Raw genomic sequence first — 23,358 nt, 5'->3', positions numbered from 1 at the left:
TCGCCAAATGTAAGTAATTTACTAAAAATTCACCAGGATATGCATGTGACTGTATATGTTAATAGTTATCAGGTGTCAGTCAAAGAAATTAAATGTTTAGCTGATGGTAAAATCTCCAAGTGGTCTCAGCTAAATGAATATTTATTAAATTATACAGGAGCCACTGCTAGTAGTGTTAGTGTTGAATGTGTACAAAGTAATGTACTTAAAATGCTTGACAAGCTCATAGAGTTTTGTGAGGTTAGCAGTGAAAGCACAGACTTCTCATCTAACCTTGTTTTCTTAAGGGAACAATTCGAACTTTGTACTAAAAGGAAAAAAGAGTTACTCAAAAAGTACATTGATTCTTGCCTTTATGTTGAACTGTCAGTCTCACGCTGCTTATTGTTCTTTGCGTGAGAGTGGTACACTGATACTACCACACCCTAAGTACCTTGAAAAATTAGCAGCAAATTTACAAGTGTCACCTAATTCAGAAAAGGAAAACAAACTTTCTTTACCGAGTGACAAGGAATTTATCAGACATTGGAAAATATGTAGTTTTAAGTCTTGATGAAATTTATGTGAATCCCTCTCTTGAGTACAAGAACGGAGTACTCATTGGTCAAGCCAAGAATAGCCCCTTACAAGAAGCAAGAACAATACAAGCTTTCATGGTGCATTCTGCATTTGGATCCTTTAAGGAAGTCATCTCTCTCACCCCAGTGAAAGCACAGTCCGGAGATATTTTATTTAACCTGACAATGAATACTCTGACACTTGTTCAGAATACAGGACTAATTGTTATGTGCTTAATATGTGACAACAATAGGATAAATAAGAATATATTTAGCAGTATGTGTTCATTGTTAGGAAGTGAAAGTCCATATTGTGTACCAAATCCCCAACACAAGAATTTACAGATATTTCTCATGTTTGATCCTGTACATATATTTAAGAACATCAGGAATAACTGGCTGAATCAGAAAGACAAAACTTTTATTTTCCCTGATTTTGAAGTAGATCAGATTATCCGTAAGGCGTGCTTTAATGATTTAAGGAACCTTTATGTGTACTACAGTCATGCATCCAACCTGATTGCTACAGCTTTTAAACTTAATTATAAAACAGTGTATCCCAACAATCTTGATAGGCAGAAAGTGTCACTTGTTAATAATCTGTTCCATGACACCACCATAGCTGCTTTAAAAACCAGTCAACTAGATTCTAATGCCACTGCAATTTTTTTTTTAGAAATTATTAGTAAGTGGTGGCGTATTGTAAACGTCAAAAGTGTAACTAAAGGAATTTGCAAGAGGGACCACAATCAAATGCCTTTTACTGAACTAGATGATGACCGCATTCAATTTCTTCAACATTTTTGTGAGTGGGTAAGCAGTTGGGATGATTTAAATTTGGTTCATGGTCACTTAACAACTGACACTTCAAGAGCTTTGGTACAAACCACAACTGTCCTGTTAAAAATTATCCAATTTTCATTTGAAACTGTGAGACCAAATTATTTACTGTTAGGGAAGTTTCAGAGTGACAATCTGGAAAGAAGGTTTGGTCAGTACAGACAGCTTAGTGGTTGTAACTACAATGTTACTGCACTTCAAGTTATAGAAATTGAGAAGAAAATTAGGATTAAGAGTGTTCTGGGCTTGCACTCATCTAGGTATGGAAAAGTGCAGTTTGACTGTAGCCAGTTAGCAATGTCTGATTCCACCAAGGCAGATGATATTAGGCTCAATATGGCAGTGATAAAAAAGTTTGACTCACTTCTATCATGTGACATTTCTGATGGGCATTTTGAGATGTCAGGTGTAATATACATTTCTGGGTATGCAGTAAGAGCAATATCCAAAAGGATAAGCTGTGACACATGTTTAGGTCTTCTGCAGTACAATGAAACAGATGACCCCTATTTTGAAGAACTTCAGAGAGGTGGGTTAGTGGTGGCATCAGATTGTGTTGTGTGTGTCTGTAACAGTGACAGGAATGTTTACCTTGTTGGTGTCTGAAGACTACAAGGAAGACTACCTGGATTGTGGAAATCACAAAGAAGTTCTCTTCTCTCTATCCCGATCTGCTTTAGGGAGATGAAAATCAACAGTTCTGGTTTGAACAGGGTAACTGTGGGCATGACAATAATAGTCTAATAGACTGTTTATTGTCCACATTTTGCAACGTCGTGTTGAATAATTATAGAAAGCAGATTAAGAACAAGAGTTATGCCAGCAGTGATGATAAAATCAGTAAACGAAGGAAGCTGTCAACACTCCATAAATATTGAGCTTGTGAGTACTGTTCTTTAAAGGGTTTTGTTTTTATGCATGTAAAATGTGTATTTCTAACTTTGCACGCAACATAGTTTTGACACATAAATGAGCGAATGATGTGGGTAGATTTGTCAGTGGGAGGAATTAGAACAAGAATTGTGTCCGTGTATTCACCATGTGAGGGTGCAGATGAGGATGAAGTTGACAAGTTTTATGAAGCATTGAGTGACATCGTGGTCAGGGTCAACAGCAAGGATAGAATAGTGCTAATGGGCGATTTCAATGCGAGAGTTAGGAATAGAACTGAAGGATACGAAAGGGTGATTGGTAAATGTGGGGAAGATATGGAAGCTAATGGGAATGGGAAGCGTTTGCTGGACTTCTGTGGTAGTATGGGTTTAGCCGTTACGAATACATTCTTCAAGCATAAGGCTATTCACCGCTACACATGGGAGGCTAGGGGTACCAGATCCATAATAGACTATCTTAACAGACTTTGAATTTAGGAAATCTGTTAGGAATGTACGAGTTTTTCGCGGATTTTTCGATGATACAGACCACTATCTGATCTGTAGTGAACTAAGTACATCTAGGCCGAAGGTAAAGAAAGTGAAATCTGTCTGCAAACGAATAGGGTAGAAAGTCTCCAGGACGAGGAAATTAAGACAGAAGTACATGGATATGATTAGTGAGAAGTTTCGAACAGTAGACAGTAAGCAGGTTCAGGATATAGAAAGTGAATGGGTGGCATACAGGGATGCTGTAGTAGAAACAGCAAGGTAATGCCTAGGAACAACTGTGTGTAAAGATGGGAAAAGGCGAACATCTTGGTGGAATGATGAAGTGAGAGCAGCCTGTAAACGTAAAAAGAAGGCTTATCAGAAATGGCTCCAAACAAGGGCCAAGGCAGACAGGGATTGGTACGTAGGTGAAAGAAACAGAGCGAAACAAATAGTTGTTGAATCCAAAAAGAAGTCATGTGAAGATTTTGGTAATAACCTGGAAAGGCTAGGTCAAGCAGCAGGGAAACCTTTCTGGACAGTAATAAAGAATCTAAGGAAGGGTGGGAAAAAGGAAATTAACAGTGTTTTGAGTAATTCAGGTGAACTCATAATAGATCCCAGGGAATCACTGGAGAGGTGGAGGGAATATTTTGAACATCATCTCAATGTAAAAGAAAATCATCATGGTGGTGTTGCTCATGGGGAGGAGGAAAAGGATGTTGGTGAAATTATGCTTGAAGTGGAAAGGATAGTAAATAAACTCCATTGTCATAAGGCAGCAGGAATAGATTAAATTAGACCTGAAATGGTGAAGTACAGTGGGAAGGCAGGGATGAAATGGCTTCATAGAGTAGTCAGATTAGCGTGGAGTGTTGGTAAGGTAACTTCAGATTGGGCAAAAGCAGTAATTGCACCTATCTATAAGCAAGGGAACAGGAAGGATTGCAACAACTAGGCAAAGTATTCACTGGCATCCTGGAAGGGAGGGTGCGATCAGTCGTTGAGAGGAAGTTGGATGAAAACCAGTGTGGTTTCAGACCACAGAGAGGCTGTCAGGATCAGATTTTCAGTATGCGCCAGGTAATTAAAAAATGCTACGAGAGGAATAGGCAGTTATGTTTATGTTTCGTAGATCTAGAGAAAGCATATGACAGGGTACCGAGGGAAAAGATGTTCACCATACTGGAGGACTATGGAATTAAAGGTAGATTATTAAAATCAATCAAAGGCATTTATGTTGACAATTGGGCTTCAGTGAGAATTGATGGTAGAATGAGTTCTTGGTTTGGGGTACTTACAGGAGTTAGACAAGGCTGTAATCTTTCACCTTTGCTGTTCGTAGTTTACATGGATCATCTGCTGAAAGGTATAAAATGGCAGGGAGGGATTCAGTTAGGTGGAAATGTAGTAAGCAGCTGGGCCTATGCTGACGACTTGGTCTTAATGGCAGACCATGCCAAAAGCCTGCAGTCTAATATCTTGGAACTTGAAAATAGGTGCAATGAGTATGGTATGAAAATTAGCCTCTCGAAGACTAAATTGATGTCAGTAGGTAAGAAATTCAACAGAATCGAATGTCAGATTGGTGATACAAAGCTAGAACAGGTCGATAATTTCAAGTATTTAGGTTGTGTGTTCTCCCAGGATGGTAATATAGTAAGTGAGATTGAATCAAGGTGTAGTAAAGCTAATGCAGTGAGCTTGCAGTTGCGATCAACAGTATTCTGTAAGAAGGAAGTCAGGTCCCAGACGAAACTATCTTTACATCGGTCTGTTTGCAGACCAACTTTGCTTTACGGGAGCGAAAGCTGGGTGGACTCGGGATATCTTATTCATAAGTTAGAAGTAACAGACATGAAAGTAGCGAGAATGATTGATGGTACAAACAGGTGGGAACAATTGCAGGAGGGTACTCTGAATGAGGAGATAAAGGCTAATTTAGGAATGAACTCGATGGATGAAGCTGTATGCTTAAACCACCTTCGGTGGTGGGGTCATGTGAGGCGAATGGAGGAGGATAGGTTACCTAGGAGAATAATGGACTCTGTTATGGAGGGTAAGAGAAGTAGAGGGAGACTAAGACGACGGTGGTTAGACTCTGTTTCTAACGATTTAAAGATAAGAGGTATAGAACTAAATGAGGCCACAACACTAGTTGCAAATCGAGGATTGTGGCGACGTTTAGTAAATTCTCAGAGGCTTGCAGACTGAACGCTGAAAGGCATAACAGTCTATAATGATAATGTATGTATGTTATAGCTTCAGACCTGCCGACTGTGGGGCTTGAACCCACCCCTGAAAGCAAGCTCACAGCAATGTCATCGAACTGCACAGCCAGTTCACTCAGTTTCTTATGGCGTGTAATAGGTCTACCACATGGGCTTGCTCTCTCCCAAATTACAGTTTCAACTTCTACCACAAGGCGATCCACTTACCTGCATATGGATCTTCAGTTTTTCAATTATACATATATTAAAAACATCATGTATCTTAGTAAAAGATACTTCGCTAGTCTGTAGTTTGATTGGTGTAGGTATAACAAATCTGATGATGCTTGCTGTTTAAAGGGGCCTAACATGTAGGTCAACAGCCCCTAATGGTACAAAATGAGACAAATTGTAATGACAATTTAAAAGTTCGAAATCATCCACTGACCAGAATAAAAAAAACAGGACGATGATTAAGAATGAATGGATATGAATTTAAAACAATCAGAGGATCCAGTTCAGAAACTAACATAAACAATAATATTGCTGACCAAAGCACAATCCTGAATCGAGGATGCGTGTTGCCTAAAGGAGTCCAAAATTCAGGTAACAGCCCCTCATAATGGTACTTACCGCTAGTAAAGTAGAACCATGGTATTTGTCATGGTGCGGTACTAATCAGAAATAGTGTAGACTCACGGTGTTCAACACATATGGTACTACTCACTAGTATTCTACTTTGTACAGGTAACAAAGACCTATGGTGTTTCTCACATAATGGCGCCACTCATAGACAACGCAAATTCATGGTGTTCCTCACGTAAGTGTACTAATCACGGGCGCCGGTATTCTTATGGTGTTCCTGCCATGGTGCCGCTGATATAGTGGTACTAATCACTGGCAACGCCCAGACACGTGGTGTTTCTCACAATGGTACTAATCACAGGTACTGGAAAACCCATACTCTCACCTTATGTTGTTACTAATCACAAACCTATTCTGTACCTAACATAGTGGTACTACTCGCAAGTAAAGGTGACCGATGGTGTTCCCCACGTGATGGTACTAATCACAAGTAGTTTCATGGTTCTAATACAATCATCTCTTCGTCACACCTTTTAGTCACCTCTTACAACTGGCAGGGGTACCGTTTTCCTCAGTCACTGATTCAAACGGTCGGCCAGAATGAGGATCATCTTTAACCCCAAAATTCCCCATCTGGAACTCTTTGTACCAGCGGAAAATTGCTGTCTGATGTGGACAGTCTTTCCCCAGCACAGGAGTCATTTCCTCCAGGTATTGATCAACAATTAATCCACGAGCAAAATTGTAGCAGATAATTGCGCGAAATTCACCTTTAGACCACAATGCCATCTTAACATGCTTTTAATCCCACTGCTTGGTAACAACTGGTGTGAAGGTCGCGCCTTGCTGTCTTCTAGACCGGATTTCACCCCTCTTTTCATCCCTCACCATAACAGGGTGTCCAGCCAACCGTTTTCGCATATTGCAAAACTTCCCTAGTGCCCTTTGTACTGCTTCATATATGGATCACTCTGTTCAACGTGTGTTTTACAACAAAGATAATACCTGAAGGGTGGAGACAGTTGCATAATAAAATGCTCTTCAAAGGCAAATGCGACAGGGATGACCCTGATTCGTATAGAGGTATTTCCCTCAAAAACAACATTTGTAAGACCTATGCCAAGATCCTTAACCCTAAAAGTGATATGAGTCGATAACGACTCATTTATGCCTTTGTGAAATGATAAAGTCGTTATTAACAACTCATTTCATTAGAGACTTGTTGCTGGGCAACCATTTAATGAATATCATCGAACTTTGCACTAATCAATAGTTCAGTTCATTGGCTATTTTGATTCATCTAGCTGAATTATCGAATAGGTTTTCTTGCTTATGTACTGTCTAAAACAAGTCTTAGCGCCGCTCGCTCGACGTGCCACACCGCATGGCAGTGTTCTAATGTTCTTCTACTTGATTGGTTAGTGTTTCAATACACTAAAATGTGCGATCCATGTCGTTCTGACAATATTCGGGATATGTTAAAAGAATATTATGAAAATGATTTTTTTCAGTCATAACAGTGATTTGCCAGGTGATGAAATACCAAAAGCAGTTTCTTTGAGTGGTGACTTGTCAGAAAATGATAAAAATAAAGCGAAGCAAATGCTGGTGCCCTAAGTAATTGTGGCATTCATCCTACTTGCTACCGTAAGTTGAAACAACACTTCTACAGGCCCATAGTAAAAGGGAGGAAAAGAAAAACTCTTGCAAGTGACTCGAAATAAATAATTATGCCCGAAGAGGAGATTTACATAGTTTTGGTTTTTTGTACATAACTTTGTTTAGTTTTATGGTAAATATGTACTCTCTTTTGTTGCTAACAAAATGGTGAACATTCTATATATTTACCTTTTGTTTTTGGGTCTCTTATAGCTTTGAAGCTACATACAGTGAAAGTTGAAAATTGTTTTTTTCAAAAGTGAAAAATTGTAATTCACCACCCCCAATAAAATGGAATCAAGGTGTGTACCCAATATTATTACATAATCACATTCTCTAGTCTATAATGAACAAAAAGATTTGTAATATGATATATTTTACTGTCATTTTGTAAATTTTATGAATGTTTAAAAGAAACTCGTACTAAGACGTTACAGTCGCTTATCACTTAAGAGGTTTTTACATATCGCTTGGAGGGTTAAGAACAGACTAATTGCAGAAACAGAAATTAAGCAATTTGGTTTCATGAAAGGAAGAGGGACATCACAGTACGGAACCTTTTCTTGATACCAGGTTTTACGAGGGTGAGGAGTAAGCTCTCCCGGTTCTGGTTATACTGCCAACTGAATGGAAATGAAATCTGAATTGAATCTATAGTATGATCGATCGATACAAATTTTCTAAACCTTTATTATCTTAAGCCAACTGAGTCGCACACACATTATACAACATTCTCGATGCGAATCTTGTTCCTAGCATGAATTCTATAGTTTGGCTTTCTTGTGTCAACAACAACAGTACTAGTACGTAAAGTGTGCACCAGATGTCTCACGGCAATTCATAGTTTGTGTCAAAAGTTGCCAATACAAATCTCGAAGATAACCGAGGTCTACCGATGCTGCACAAGGGAGCACATATTATTGCAAGTAATGAAAATCATTTTCTCCGTATTGAAAGAATCTTAATTTATAATAAGAAATTTATTTTAACTCAACCTATTCAATACAGTATGTGTACTGTAAAAATTCGGAGCTCAGGTATCACGAAAAGGTTCACGTACTGTACAAGCAATCAAGAATCTCTTTGACAATATACATGATTCAATGAGGTGGTCAAAGAGAAAATTTTATGTAATCTTTGTGGACTTCAAGGAGGCTTTTGACCTCTTAAACAGAGAAATACTCCTTAGAAAACTAGCAAATATGATTGGAGCAGACAACCCACTAACCATAGCCATGAATAACTAACATACTTGCTCACAACAGCGTCACGATATAAGATGGCAAAACATTTTCAACAGCCATTCTACAAAGCAACGGGATCTCCTTAGCCCGATACTATTCAACATTGCCTTAGCAGATATCACAAATACCTCGCACAATACATCAGTTGAGATGTACCATTATGCAGATGACATAGCAATAGGATCAAGTAACAGATGACCTACAAGCTGTAGTGGATAAGCTTGACGAGTATGCTGACATCAACAGTCTCAATTAATAGAAAGAAAACAGTTTTCTGGAAAGGAGGGAGAATAGCAGCAAATGACAGGATAATAAGCAGTGAACGAACAATCCTAGAAGTTGTGAATTCATTCGAATACTTGGGGGTTACGCTCCAGCCCTCTTCTTTTAGAATTCATTTAAGAGAAGGTCATTGGCAGCCATCAGAAATTTATATGATCTGAAGGAACCCACTGAACTGCCCTAATCATTATTATTATTGCATACTAATGTACATAGCTGAAATTAAAAAGGAAAATGTGCACCTATTGATCTTTCTCGTCTAGGACACATGGTTATATGGTATTTGTCGCACTGGTTATTACACAGTGCACATACACATTCATGGTTTGGTTCATGAAACTTTTTGTTCTTACAAATTTTATGGTGAAAACCATGGACTGCCAATCTTGTTATTACATTACTAAGGTCTTGATTTTCTTTTATCTCCTGCCGATCATTGCATCTGTGCCATAGAAGTCCAAAGGGATTTCTGCTCACTACTTCTCTTGTCTGGATCAGTTTTGTCGCTTGTTCAGTAGATGGCAGGGATAGTTTGTAACGTAAGTCCTCGATGTAGGTTTCTCTTGCCAATTCGTAAACAAGCCTGGAAGGTGTTATTGCCACTCCAAGCGCTCTTTTCAGATATCGGGCTTTTACTTTCTCCATTGAGCTTAGGTCTGATAAAGATAGGTTTTCCCATATTAATTCTAATCCGTAGGTTAGTACTGGCGATATTTTGGCACTAAATAATATCATAGCCGTCTGTAGGGATAGCCTGGTCATGTTCTTTATGTCATACAATCCTCTTAAAGGGTGATTCCTAGATATTTATAGTAGTTTACTGTCTGCAGTTCTTTCCCTCCTACCATCATTTTATCCTTTGGTGCTAATCTTCCACCTTTCCGGAACACCACGTATTTTGTTTTATTGCTATTCATACTGAAGTCATTTTCTTCTGCCCAGTTATGTAAGTCGTTTAGTGCTTCTTGCAATTTAAGTCTGTTTGAGGAACCTATGACCATGTCATCTGCATACATTTATAGAAATCATTAATTCGGTTTTACTAAGATCTTCACGATATCTGCGGTGGCGATGTCGAATAGGGTAGGGCTGATGGGATCCTCCTGTAGTACTCCATTTGTCTACAGGATATCTCTGGAAGTTTTTATTCCGTCCTTTATTTGTATTCTGTTATAGGTCAGTATATTTCTTATGGCTGTTGTAACTTCATTTCCTCCGTTTGTCATGGATTCCATTTTTGCTATGAGTTTTGTCCTGTTTAACAAATCAAAGGCTTTGGTGTAGTCGAAGACGGTTCTGATTTGCCTTTTGGATGTCTTAGTGCATGGTCGTTGCCATTAAGAAGATTATGTATTGCTTGTAAGGTGGACCTTCCTTTTCTGAAGCCAAATTGTTGGTCTGGAATCAGTGGATCTATTGTCTCCGTTAGACATTTGTTGGGTAACTCTGTGTAGACTTTAAATGTTATTTTCAAGTGCTATACTACGGTAGGAATTCGGATTATTTGTATCCCCTGAACCCTTGTAGAGGACTTTAATTGTCTACTTTCTCCAGCTATCTGGGATTCTCCTGAGCTGAGGCATTTATTAAATAATTCTGTCCATATTTCCATTAACACTCCTGTTGTTTCCTTTAACATCTCATAAATCCCGTCTGGTCCTGCAGCCTTTTTGTTTTTTGTGTTTCTGATTACTGTATCAACCTCTTCTGTTGTAATTTGGGAGGTGTTTTCTTCCTCATTCGGTGTCCCATTTTCATGTGATTTGTTCGTCTTTTATTTAAAATTTGAGAGAAGTGGCATTCTCAACTTTCCATTTGGATTTCATCTGGTGACCTTTCTTCTGAGTGCTATGTAGGGATCCTTGCGTGCTTCATCTGCTTCTCTTAGTACTTTTTCTATAAATTGCGTTTTCTTGTTTTTCAGGAGCGTCTTGTATTCCTTTCTCTTTCTAGCATATTCCTCTAGGTCATCTTTTACATTTTGAGTCTTGCTTTGTGTAGGGCATCTAACGTTTCTCTTCGGTGTTGGTAGCACTCTGTGTCAAACCATGGTTTCGATTTCCTTGTTGTGGCTGGTACCGTTGCTGCATTTATAGCATCTTGAATGGTAGTCACGATAAGATAGATATTTTCTCTTACGTGTCTCTTTGCATTTTCTATAGCTGGTGTATTGTTTTGTAACACTCCTAAGTTTATTTTTCTTGTTTTACGCGAGTCTGGAAGTGACTTTTCATCCATGTTTCTTACTAACAATCTGGTATGTATGGGGATATGTTTTGTGAGTGGTGTGTGCGAGGTATCCCATTTCCTCTTTTAGTTTTTAACTATGAGCGGTTATGTGAATGATGTTGATCCATGAAATATCACTAATATTTGTCACAAATGGAAGATTATTGCTTTTACTCAAAGTCTCAAATCGGAGGTCGATAAAGAAATAATCCGAAATATTTTATTTTGGAGAATACATACTTTACTGCCTTACAACTAGAACTACTATTTCTGCTACGGTGTAACAGTTCCGTAAGTGTTTTGTTTGCCTAACACTGTCGTGTGTGATGTCTTTGCTCATTGAAGTTCTTTGGTGTCGTTTTATTGACTTTTCTCATTCGATGTAATTTGAAGGGCTGTCACTTCATGTGCCCTAACTGATTCATTAAACGATATATTGGTCCAGGGATCATGCTATTTTTCTTTCAACGAAATATCCGCGTTGGACATATGGAAAAAAAAAGAGTGCGAATTCACAGACATACCACTCCCATTCATTGGTGCCAGCCCTGGACCTCAAGAAACAAAAGACAGCGCGAGCAGCAGAATGTAACATAATGGAGTCCCTTTTACAGCCCGTAAGTATGTATACATATTTCTCGCTAGTAACAAAGGTATTTCTTAATCAACCTCTGATTTGAGACTATTTGAGTAAAATCAATTACTATCGTCCATTTGTGACAAATATTACAGTGATATTTCATGGATCAACATCATTCACATAACCCTATGATCTTTCCTCTATAGAAAACTAAGTCTATTGTGCTTGTTCCATTGTACGCTGAATAGGTTATATCTTCGGCCTTGTTGAGTTTAAAACCTTCCTCCTGAAGAATATTCAGTATAGTAGTTGTTTTGTTATTTGGTTTGTCAATTCTGCAGTTGAAATCTCCTGCAATAATTAAGTTTTCTTCTGTTCTCACTTGTGATATAGCCCCTATTATCTGCTCCACTGTTTCTTCTATTGATGTGCCATATGTAATGTACATGCCCACTACTGTAATGTCCATGGATTTTATGATTGTCATGTTTTCTTCTTTTACCATCTAATTTTTCCCATGGTGTGTTCGAACATAAGGGATACACCTCCCTCCGGTCTGCCTAAAGCTTTCTGTTTAACGTAAGTGTGCTGTGTAGTATCCTGTGATGCCAAAAGGCTCCGTCAGAAATGTTTCCGTAGCTATTATTACAGCTTGTCCTATCCAAATATCATCTGGTGCTGTATTTACAATGCCCTTTAACCCTTCCACATTCCATGGTAGAATGTCCAATGTCTTGCCTGTCGTCTTCTGGAATTCTCTGTCTCTCGTCTTTATTGTTTATGAAATCGGTAAGTGCGGTAGGTTCCTCCGTTTGGCCAGAATTCTGGGTCAAAGACTATTCCTCGTACTTCCGTAGGTAGGCTATGCCTATTTTAAACGCTTTGTTTCTTCCTCGTGTGGGTAATTGTTCACATTCAATTACTTTAGTGATACTGTTGTTTGTGAGGTGTTCTTTCAGATCCTCTTCTGTGATGTCATCCCTCAATCTCACCACATATACCCATGCTGTCCTGGGTGCTGTTCTTAGTTTTCCTTTTTCTTTGCCTCCTGTGCCGTGTTGGTGATTCATATTGTCTTGTATCTCTTCTAGGAGAGGATAACCTGTGTTGGGCTGTTATTGCCAAGTTTCCGATCTCTTTCATATTCATAGCTTTTGCTCTGTTGTTAGTATGTTTATGTTGTGTCCTTTCTTCCTCCTTGTAGGTATTAGCAGATTTGTTTTGCTTTATTCCCTCCAGGTCCTGGACTGATTTATTTGAGACTTTTCCTAGTCCTGAAGCTAATATTTCTGCTTGTTGAAGTTGTGCTTCCAAGAAAAGTGTCTTTTGGTTACATCGCGCATTCCTATCTACAAAATGTCATCTTAAAATTTGTCACAAATGGAACATAACAATTGCTTTTACTTAAATGAAGTGAAAAATCTGCGGTAAAATAAGAAATACCATCGTTATTAGAGAAATATGAATACATACTTAACGCCTGTATACAGGACTCATTTATGTCGTATTCTGCTGCTGGTGCCATCTTTTGTTAATTTCTTGAGGTCCAGGGCTAGCACCGAGCAATGGGATAATTGCTTTTACTTAAATGAAGTGAAAAATCTGCGGTAAATTAAGAAATGCTGTCGTTATTAGAGAAATATTAATACATACTTAAGGCCTGTAAGACAGGAATCGGTTATGTTGTATTCCGCTGCTGGTGCCGTATTTTGTGAATTTCTTGAGGTGTAGGGCTAGCACCGAGGAATGGGAGTGCTATATCTGGATTCTCATTATCAATGTCCATATGACTAGAGCGGCCAGTTCAAACAGCGAAATGGAGGTCAATAGCATTCACGATGTTATTTCGTTCTTCAATGAGGCAAATGACCACGTTATAGTGATGTGGCTGGAACTCTACGGAAAAACAACTAAGGACGCATTCAACAACTTGGTGCTGCACATTACAGAGAAATATCGTTAGTACCACAAAAAAGATTTGTGTTGAAAGAAAAATAGCATGACCCCTGGACCAATAAATATTTATTTTTGTTCGAACGAAAATAGCATGATCCCTGGACCAATAAATCACTAGCCCACAGAATTCTTATGTACATTGGCCATAGCTTTTTGTCGCCTATTAAATCTTGCATATCGCAATACAATTCAGGAAATGATGTCATTGACAACTGAAGCAATGAAACGAAAGCAAAGAACATCAGTGAACACAGACATCACACAGAAAATTGTTGAAAGTGTAAGACAAACAAAAGACATACGTGTGTTACTGCGAGCGTAGTACCAAAAGTACTTGTAAAGCAGTAAAGAAGGTATACATAATATTCTCCAAAAATAAAATATTTCTTAATTTACTGCAGATTTTTAGACTTCAACTGTGTAAAAGCAATTATGTTCCATTTGTGACAAATTTTGCAGCGACATTTCGTAGACAGGAATGCGCGACGTAACCGCGTCTTTTTATCAGTTCTTCACTTGCTACTTCTAGTTTCTTTTTGATGTCGTCACATGTTCGTTTGTTTCTGAGTGTGGCTTGCCCAACTACGTTATTCTCTTGCATACCAGAATTGAGCCCGTAGTTTTTCAGATGATGCCTACACGACCCGTACATCCACATGAGGGATCTATTATTTGATGATAGTGCCTTGAATTCCGTCACGTTTACTGACGTGTATTTTCTGTGAAACCAGAGATTACATACTGTCGCAGCCAATAGCGCTATCCTCATTTGAGAATGCTGTATCGCATTTTGCACATTTGTTTTCTCTTTGATTGTCTCCCATTGTCTGCTTGATCTTTTACAAACTCAAGAGGGCTGTGGCTTTGTAGGCTAACCCGATATAAGGAGCGCACCCTGTTCACGTCACAAAGATGGCTTCCCTTTCAAAACTGAACTGCGTGATGTTAATATTTAACAAATATTTACTATGCTACACTTCTATTCGGTAGAAATTCAGTAAGGGTTACATTACTTTTATAGCATGATAAGGATGTAATATGTTGGAAATCTTAAGTGTAATACCTTGTAGAGGGGAGAGGTGTTCACTGCAACAGTTAAGAACCCACCCGCCGTCCCCCAGAAGTAATTTTACTTTTATAACCTAATACAATTTATCACGCACCATAGTCCATCGCCTAACTACGTTCCAGCATTTTGATTGGGCGATATACATTGGTATATAACGTCACTCGTAGCAATGAAGTAAATGAATTCCATTACCAACCCGCGCACAGAAAATACACAACTGCTCAGACAAATGGAGGTGTCACGCGGGATACTAGAGGCCTAGGGCCGCTTTGAGTCTTCTAACCTGGGCGTCCCCAGGCCCCCTTTGCTTGATACAGATGAATGGCTTTGTCACTGACCAATGGTCTAACCAATCCAAACCAATGGCTTTGTCACACGGGATACTAGAGGCCTAGGGCCGCTTCGCGGCTTCTAACCCCCTCTGCTTGATCCAGACCAATGGCTTTGTTTCTGACCAATGGCTTTGCCACTGACCAATGGTCTAACCAATCCAGACCAATGGCTTTGTCACGTGGAATACTAGAGGCCTGGGGCCGCTTCGCGGCTTGTAACCTGGGGGCTTATGCCCCCAGAATCCCTTTGCTTGATCCAGGCCAATGGCTTTGTCACAAGATTCGTAAATTCAAAAGTAGCGCCACTGCACTAGAACTAGTTCTTTACATGAACAGATGGCTGCTTTGTCCATCACACGATTAAGCCCTTCGCGAGACAGAAACAAATGACAGTGCAATCGCGCCTAGATGCGTGCGCTGGAAAATGTAACCTGTTCTGAACTTTTGCCCACTAGCTTCACCAGAACACTACAACACTGAATATATAAGATTCCAACACCCACTACTAGCTTAATACAGCCATGATGCTACTCTATGCAAAAGTTCTACCGGCCCTGTCATATTATGGTTTGGAGCTAATTAGCTAATTTGGGAATATCTAACTATCTGATCTTAAGAGTTATTGAGAATGTCCAGGCTAGATTCCTTAAAAGAATTTTAGGGATTTCCAAAATGTCACCATCAAGACTTGCTTATGAGCTAGGCAGAGAAACCTTCCTTATGGAAGACATAACGAATGAGACTACAATTACCCTCCACACGACAAGAACAGGAACTACTTCAAATTAGACTAAGAAAACTAGTGTAAATTGATTTGGAATTCTACTGGGCAGATGCAATGATTAATCGAAGCTGGACTGTACCGAACAACGAACTGAGGTATGCTCTGAACAGACTGGCCATACATGGTTTCCATCACAAACGGTGCTTACGACCTGGTTTTCATGACCCATCTGTGCAGTGCGTGTGTATGTTAACTGTGATCGATACCATTTTAGTTAATGCTGTAAAAGAACAATTTCCTTATTGGAGTACTCTAAAATGTAATTCACATTTGTGCACAATTTTCTTATTATTTTTATTAACTTATTAGAGGGTGAAAATAGAAGAGTCCCACAATTCGAAAAATTAAGGTATTCTGATAGATGAAAGAGAGAAGCCTGGCACACATGCGTCATCCTGGAAAAGTACTGCAAGTTCGATTATGAGTCACTTTGCAGCTTTATCAAATACGAAAACAGATTTTATCATTCTGTAAAAAAAATATGTCTCATTCTCTGTCTACATGAAATGGTATGGGTTTTACCACATGGCTCCCCGCAACAGCATTTGTGAATAACATCTTAATAATTACTTCCAGGTAAAAGTCGCCGTGATTATACTAGGGATATTTCATAAATTCGAAAGATAGTGGAATACACCTATAGAGATATTAAGTTACACCCTGCAAATCATTAAATACGTCTCATTGACAGAATTATTCTCACTACTTAAAACCATCCACTGGGATTTGGTGGACCAAAGGGTTTCTCCCTTCAGCACCAGCTAGCAGTTTTTGAATTCCAATCCTGAAACCCCAAACCCACACAAGAGAGCAACCACCCTGTTAAGAACGTAAGTTGGACTTACGTAATTTGGATAGGAATAATCTGCGAGGGGGAAAAAAAAAAAGTGGCTTCAAGGTTTCGCGAATTAAACCTAGAATAGCGTACATAAAGAAAGGGTCATAAAATATCTTATTCCACGATACAACACGTTGACAAGGCTATCAAAAAAGTCGATATTGGATTATGGACTGTCCAACTTCATTCTTAGTGTGACAGAAAGAAAATGTTTAAAAAAAAAAAAAGTCTAGTCTATTGTTGTTCTGACATAAATCGGCTGTAAACTCACCCGAAGAATGGATCATCTTCAAAGTCGCCCATGAGTGACCCGAAGAGAGACATTTTCAACGCTGACTATGGACGTACTTCCACGAACAAGCCGCCACAATTCGTAGCACAACAACCCAAGCACGATGCCAAACACTACTCGAGATCACTTGACTCAATCTGCATTAATAATAATCCCTTCCAACTCATAAAATGGCGATTTCTCTAGAACATACTACGTTAGTGATAAATTGTTCTGAATAATATCTGAAAGGCAACTACTGTAAGTTATGTGTTAAAATATATTATATTAAATTACTTGCATTTAGGATTTTAAAATTATTGCATGTTACTTAATTAAAATTAATGTCCGTTTTTCAATTCTTCAAATGAACTTCCGCATAAAACTCAATTGTTTCCTAGAAAGAAACACGTCACCAACGAATCGCGCAAACCCAAAACTGTCTTATACAAATGTTTATTTGAATACGCTACATTTTTTTAAAAAAAAATGTGATCAAATGTTAAAACAGACTAGTAACACATTTTATTTCGGAAATTGAGTGTCCGTAGGTCACTAAGATAATCTAAGCATAAATGAAGCAAGCAAGATGTCATTCTAACCTGTAAAGGTGAAACTGTTTTTTTAGTAGTGTGGAAGAAATAAAGCAGGGTAAGGTTCTAGGGAACAGAAATTTAAATTATTAATTTTTCTTTTCGTTCCTGCCTTGTATCTTTTGAATATTTAAGCCTAATGACGAACGCTTATTCTTTTTATGTTGTTTTAGTACGGAGTTTTCAGAAGAGTTGCCATGGGAAACGGCGAGGTAAACAATGTGCGGAAAGAGTCCACTGGAGATGCAACTAAGCCTCCATTGATGAAATTATCATCGTATGTGCTTGCATTACGGCCATGGTCGTTGAGTGCTTCTCTAATGCCTACGTTATTAGGTAGTGCTATTGCCTACAAATATGGACATGGTGATTTCAGTTGGCTTACTCTTTTGTTAACATCGTTCACGGTTGTGTCAGTGCATGGTGCTGGAAATTTAGTTAATACGTATTTTGACTACATGAAAGGAATAGATGGAAGGATGAGTGATGATCGTACCCTAGTGGATCATATCCTTTCAAAAGATGAAGTTGTTACTCTTGGTGCTATGCTTTATGCAGCTGGATGTGTGGGATTTATACTTCTTGTCGCTATATCTCCAGCCAAGATGGAGCATTTAGCACTTGTATACTTCGGTGGATTGTCGAGTTCCTTCTTGTACACTGGTGGGATTGGACTGAAATATATAGCTCTGGGTGATGTTTTGATACTCATTATTTTTGGACCAATATCTGTTCTCTTTGCATTCATGTCGCAAACAGGACGTGTTGAGTGGGCAACTATTTACTATGCCATTCCATTAGCTCTCAACACAGAGGCAATCTTGCATAGTAATAATACTAGAGATTGTGAAAATGACAGTCAGAAAGGAATTGTAACTTTAGCTATTTTAATTGGACATACAGCTTCCCATATTCTGTATGCTTTCCTCCTTTTCACACCATACATTCTGTTTGTTGTACTTGGACTCCGCCACTCATTGTGGTTCCTATTGCCTCTTATAACACTACCTTCAGCTTTTCGAATTGAAAAGCAGTTTCGATGTCCTGAAACTATACAGAAAGTGCCTCGAGAAACTGCTAAACTGAACTTGTACTTCGGTCTTTTGTATGTTCTTGCTTGTAGCTTCACCAATGTGAACCAGCTGCCATTCCTCCATTAATCATATAACAAACCATATTGTATAGGTAACCTCACTGAAGGGACACTTTATCTGGGCCCGGAGGAAACGCTTCCCAGTGATAAGTGTTTTATGATGAATTTTCACCTGCAGATGGCTTGGATGCCTTCTGTGCAATACTCATGTGTAAATGTGTTTTGACAATAATAGTGTAAGATACGATATTACAGCTTTCACGCGAAGAACTGTGACAAAACCCTTTTTTTAATTTTCATTTTTTGTGCCCTTTTTTTAATCTAATAATTCTATTCACTGTGAATACCTACTGTTGGAGCATTTTATATGTCTTGGGAATAATTACAAAATATACCTCTCACATAACCATTCCTGTCATGAATTGTACAGTATGCCTTATTTTATATTCTGTTGCTGGCTATTACAACGATTCCCTTTGCTGTGTTGTGTACTTCGAATTTCTAGGTTAGGGATGGTCTTATTCATTGCACGTTGTAGGCTGTATGAGTGGAGATAATAAAACAAAGTCCTTTTATAGTTCTTTGCCTATCAATTCTGTAATGAACTGAAATACTTGCTGAATTATATTAAATCTGGTGAGAGGTGAAGTTGCAGTAGAGGTAGGAAAATTGTGAGGAGCATTGCTTCAGACTGGTGTGCTAAGCAAGTGACCAGTAGTGTAGAAAATAATACGCAGGACATCATATTCCAACATTTGTATATTTACTTTATATGAGGTGAAGTACAAAGTTTAGGTTCATATACATCTGTAACATGAATATTAAATATTGCTTGAAAAACTGTATAATATTTGACATACTTTCATGAAAAAATTATTACCTGACACTGTTCCAAGGGTTCTCAATAAGAGTGCTACTTGTGATACATGCTTCTTTTTTTTCTTTTTTATTTAATCACAAAACCTTTTTATTCTCCATCAACAAAACTCCTCTTCAATCGCTAACTCCAGCACCTTTCAGCTTCCTCCCTTATCTTAATTTTCTCAATCTTTCCCATCATTGTTCCATGACTGATTTTCACCTCCCATTAATGTGTCTAACATTTTAGGGTAGAAATTATCTGTCTTTCTCTCTCTCTCTTATCACTCCCTTGCATGAGGTATGACATTGTAACTCTTCAGTTCAGGGTTGGTAGACAACCCGTATTTTACAGGATAGTACTGTAGTCTTGCTATATGTCCTGCATCCTGAATGGTTCCTATCCAGGACAGAAATTGTCCCATAGGCCTAATTCGTCATATTTTTCATCTCCAAAGATATATGCTGTGTTTCCACTTCTGGTGAATATCAGTGACTTTATTTCTTTCAAAGAGGACAGATTTCTTCACTCTTTAGTTTCTTTCCTCTAGAGTGAAAGTTTGTTGGGAAACATCAAGTAGGCCTAGCAAATGTTGTGAAAATGGTTTCTCTTTGAGCATATTTGTCAAATTGTAAATTCCAATTATATCAGTTTCTACGTTAATTATATATTTTTTAAATAATTTGAACATTGTAATTAGTTTAATATAATTTTAATATTATAATTATTAATACAATAAAACAAGTTCATTTTTAAAATGTTAAGGCATAATCTTCAAAACTTACCTAATTATTTATAGCCTATGTGAAATGCAGCCGCAACTCCTTTTTTCATGAATCCTCCAATGACTGTGTTATAAAAGGTTGAAGATGAGTTTCTCTTCATGGTTTCATTTAAAACAAGACTACACAAGCCCTACCAAATTCTTTATAAGTTATATACGCAATAACGTGACTCTCAGATATCTCGGTATGCAGATGGCAATAACAAACATGGCCAGCAGAATATTTTGTTTAGTTTTTCACATCCAGTTAACCACTTGTATACTTCGTATAGCTTTGTATTTAATTGGCGGTTGACAATGGCCATGCGGTTAAGGGCGAGCAGCTGTGAGCTTGCATCTGGGAGATTGTGGGTTCGAACCCCACTGTCGGCAACCCTGAGGATGGTTTTCCGTGGTTTTCCATTTTCACGCCAGGCAAATGCTGGCGCTGTACCTTAATTAAGGCCACGGCCACTTCCTTCCCACTCCTAGCCCTTTCCTATCCCATCGTCGCCATAAGACCTCTCTGTGTCAGTGTGACATAATGCAAATTCTAAAAATAAAAGGTAAACATTGACAGTTGAACCCTTTCTTATTACTGCATATCAAATGTACTAATTTAGGTACTGGTCTATTCCAAGAAAGTATTATTTGTTTTTCCTCAAAAGTCAGCAAGGTTTCCATTTTTTTTCAGCATCACTATGAGATTTCGTTGCAATCACCCATAATCACAATGCTACATGAAACTTACTAAATTATTGTCGCCGTAAGACCTATCAGAGCCAGTGTGATGTAAAGCAAATTGTAAAAAGAAAAACCCTACTAAATTAATTTTCTTACTGAAAACACAGCACACTTCACATACCAGCCTGCAAGAACACTTTGGAGACTGCACTGCAAGGTTGTGTACAGGAAGAAAGAAGTATGTGCTCTCAAATGGACAATAATGGTGTGTTGTGACACAGTCTGCTGCATACTGAGAGGGTTGTAGCTTTTAAGAGGAAAAACTGCATGTTCTCTCTCCCCTTTCTCATCTGTTTTGCCATGGCTTGTTCCTAGAAACTCTTAATTAGCAAGGTGTCCTTGGGCTTTCAGAGGCTCTTCGATATACAGGGACTGACTTACTGTCTTATGTAGGCTTATACTTGCTTGCAATCTAACCTGTAAAACTATGAATATCATTATAAAATTATGTAACAAATGTGTGAATAACAGAAGATACCTTAGAGCATGCAGTTTGTTTATTTATTTATTTATTTATTTATTTATTTATTTATTTATTTAGCATATGTTGCATAAAAGACAAAAAGAAATACATTTCCAAATACACAATTTAAAGCATTAGGGCCATATTCTCATATGTGGATTGAAAGGTTTGTAATCAATGCGTTTGGATTTCATCCAAGGAACCGGGATACGAGTGTAGAAGGCACTCCTGCGCTATGTGCTCAATTGTCTGCATTTCGAAACCACAGTCGCATCAAGGAGAGTATCCGACTCCACTGATGTAGGGCTGCATCAGTTCGAGGAGTGCCACACCAAATTCTGTTCAGTCTTGAGCAGACTGTCCAAGACAGATTGAAACCAGCTAGTGTCACAGATTTCAATGAGGCCATGTGGTGATGAGTTTAACCATTCGTCTCCCCAGTCATTCCAGAGGTTGAACTGAGTGAATGTAACATCCATAGCTGTTTTGCATGCTGGTTTTTGGAATTTCAGCTGCGTTGTAGAGAGCTGTTAGACATCTTAATGAATAGGAAGAGCATTTCTGACTTACCTATATAATAATGAAAAACTGCTGCAAAACTATAAAATTGTAACAACCCGCTCTGTAGGTTAGCTAGAACATCATGGGATGCTGTCTCCAACACACTCAGGACTACTGTTCTGGCTGTCATATAATAACACTCAGTTCTCTCCACATGGCAGATGCCGCCCACCCTCATCGGAGGGTCTGCCTTACAGTTATTAAATTTCTGTAAATTTGTCTTCATTGTCACAGAATTTTTTATAAAATTGCTAAGAATAATTAAACAACTGATAAGAGTTGCTCATAGGGATGAAAAATATATTGTAATTGAATAAGATGAATTAACATTAACAGTCCTCCTCCTCCCCCCACCCCAGAAAAAAGAAGACAACAATTCTAAATTTTCACTTTTTGATGTTTTTAAATATAATTGAAATTGTAACCTGGTTGTATTCCAGAACTGAATGTTCACCCTAAATGTTCACTCTAAATGTATATACTGTATGTTAAGTCATTAATAAATTGTTCTATTATGACAATATAATAATAAATTTGTAATTCTGAAACAAAGTTTACAGTTTGCAAAATCAAGCCTGTTGAATTTCTCAACTGCACATCTGTTCTGTAGTTTGATTCAGGTATCTGGCAACCCTGTCTCAGTTACCCTGTAAATATTATTAACACGAACGTTACAAGTCCTGTATAGAGGGCTATTGTTAGTTGTATATTTCAGATAATTGAATAGAAATAAATTAAGAGTGAGTTTGCCATGTTGTTAGGGTAAAGAAGTAAGTATAAATAACCACCTAATCGATACTTTATTAATGCCTCAGGCAAAATTGAATAAAATTAAAACTTACAGGACATGTTTCGACCACTTAGTGGTCCTCTTCAGCTTTAATTTTATTCAATTTTGCCTGAGGCATTAATAAAGTATCGATTAGGTGGTTATTTATACTTACTTCTTGATTAAACATCGATACGGTCATGAAATGGACAACTTGTAATATGTTGTTAGGGTTGCGTAGCTGCAAGCTTGCGTTGGAAAGATGGTGGGTTCGAATCCCCCTGTTGGCAACCCTGAAGATGGTTTTCTGTGGTTTCCAATTTTCACACCAGGCAGATGCTAGGGCTGTAGCTTAATTAAAGCCACAGACACCACCTTCCCAATCCTAGCTCTTTCCTATCCTTACCTTGCCGAAAACCTTTGAGTTTGTGTGCTCTCTATTGTCCTTTGGAGTTTCTTGATTTGATCACTCTTCTGGTGTAAAAGGAAGCCAAATATTGGATTAATATCTTAAGAATACTGACAGATGTACAAACCACTACCATTTTTATTTCTTAACTAGCTGTAGTACTTGACATTAATGGGATAATCACTTAGCATATGCGTGATTACATTTTTGTCTACCTCTCATATTGTTCGCCAGATTCTGAGGTACATAAATGGGTATGTGTCTTCTTGTCAGAAGCTTGTCATGACGTACTCGCTTCTTTGCT

At 38.2% G+C, this 23,358-nt stretch overlaps 2 protein-coding genes across 6 annotated transcripts in view; one reads left to right on the top strand and one right to left on the bottom strand.

Annotated features, from left to right (window-relative positions):
- The window catches only part of Mlf (myeloid leukemia factor), a 185,822-nt gene extending 168,826 nt beyond the window's left edge, over positions 1-16,996 (bottom strand). For all 5 annotated transcript variants that reach the window (XM_067136405.2, XM_067136407.2, XM_067136408.2 and 2 more), the window contains exon 1: positions 16,801-16,996. In XM_067136405.2, the coding sequence (XP_066992506.1) occupies positions 16,801-16,853 (53 nt within the window). In that variant the 5' untranslated portion in view covers positions 16,854-16,996. The remainder of the gene's footprint in view (positions 1-16,800) is intronic.
- A 219-nt stretch (positions 16,997-17,215) lies between these two features.
- heix (UbiA prenyltransferase domain-containing heix) lies at positions 17,216-22,353 on the top strand. Its single transcript, XM_067136404.2, has 2 exons — positions 17,216-17,451; positions 17,567-22,353. Exon 2 carries the CDS (start codon positions 17,591-17,593, stop codon positions 18,551-18,553), a length of 963 nt encoding a protein of 320 aa, XP_066992505.1. The 5' UTR covers positions 17,216-17,451; positions 17,567-17,590; the 3' UTR covers positions 18,554-22,353.
- Positions 22,354-23,358: the final 1,005 nt, after the last annotated feature.

This window comes from Anabrus simplex, chromosome 1 (genome assembly GCF_040414725.1).
Source record: "Anabrus simplex isolate iqAnaSimp1 chromosome 1, ASM4041472v1, whole genome shotgun sequence".
NCBI classification, from domain to species: Eukaryota; Metazoa; Arthropoda; class Insecta; order Orthoptera; family Tettigoniidae; genus Anabrus; species Anabrus simplex.
This window is presented reverse-complemented; position numbering and strand designations above follow the sequence as displayed.

Excerpts from the sequence above, each read along its gene's own strand:
- heix (XM_067136404.2), top strand. The coding sequence starts at position 17,591 with ATGGGAAACGGCGAGGTAAACAATGTGCGGAAAGAGTCCACTGGAGAT.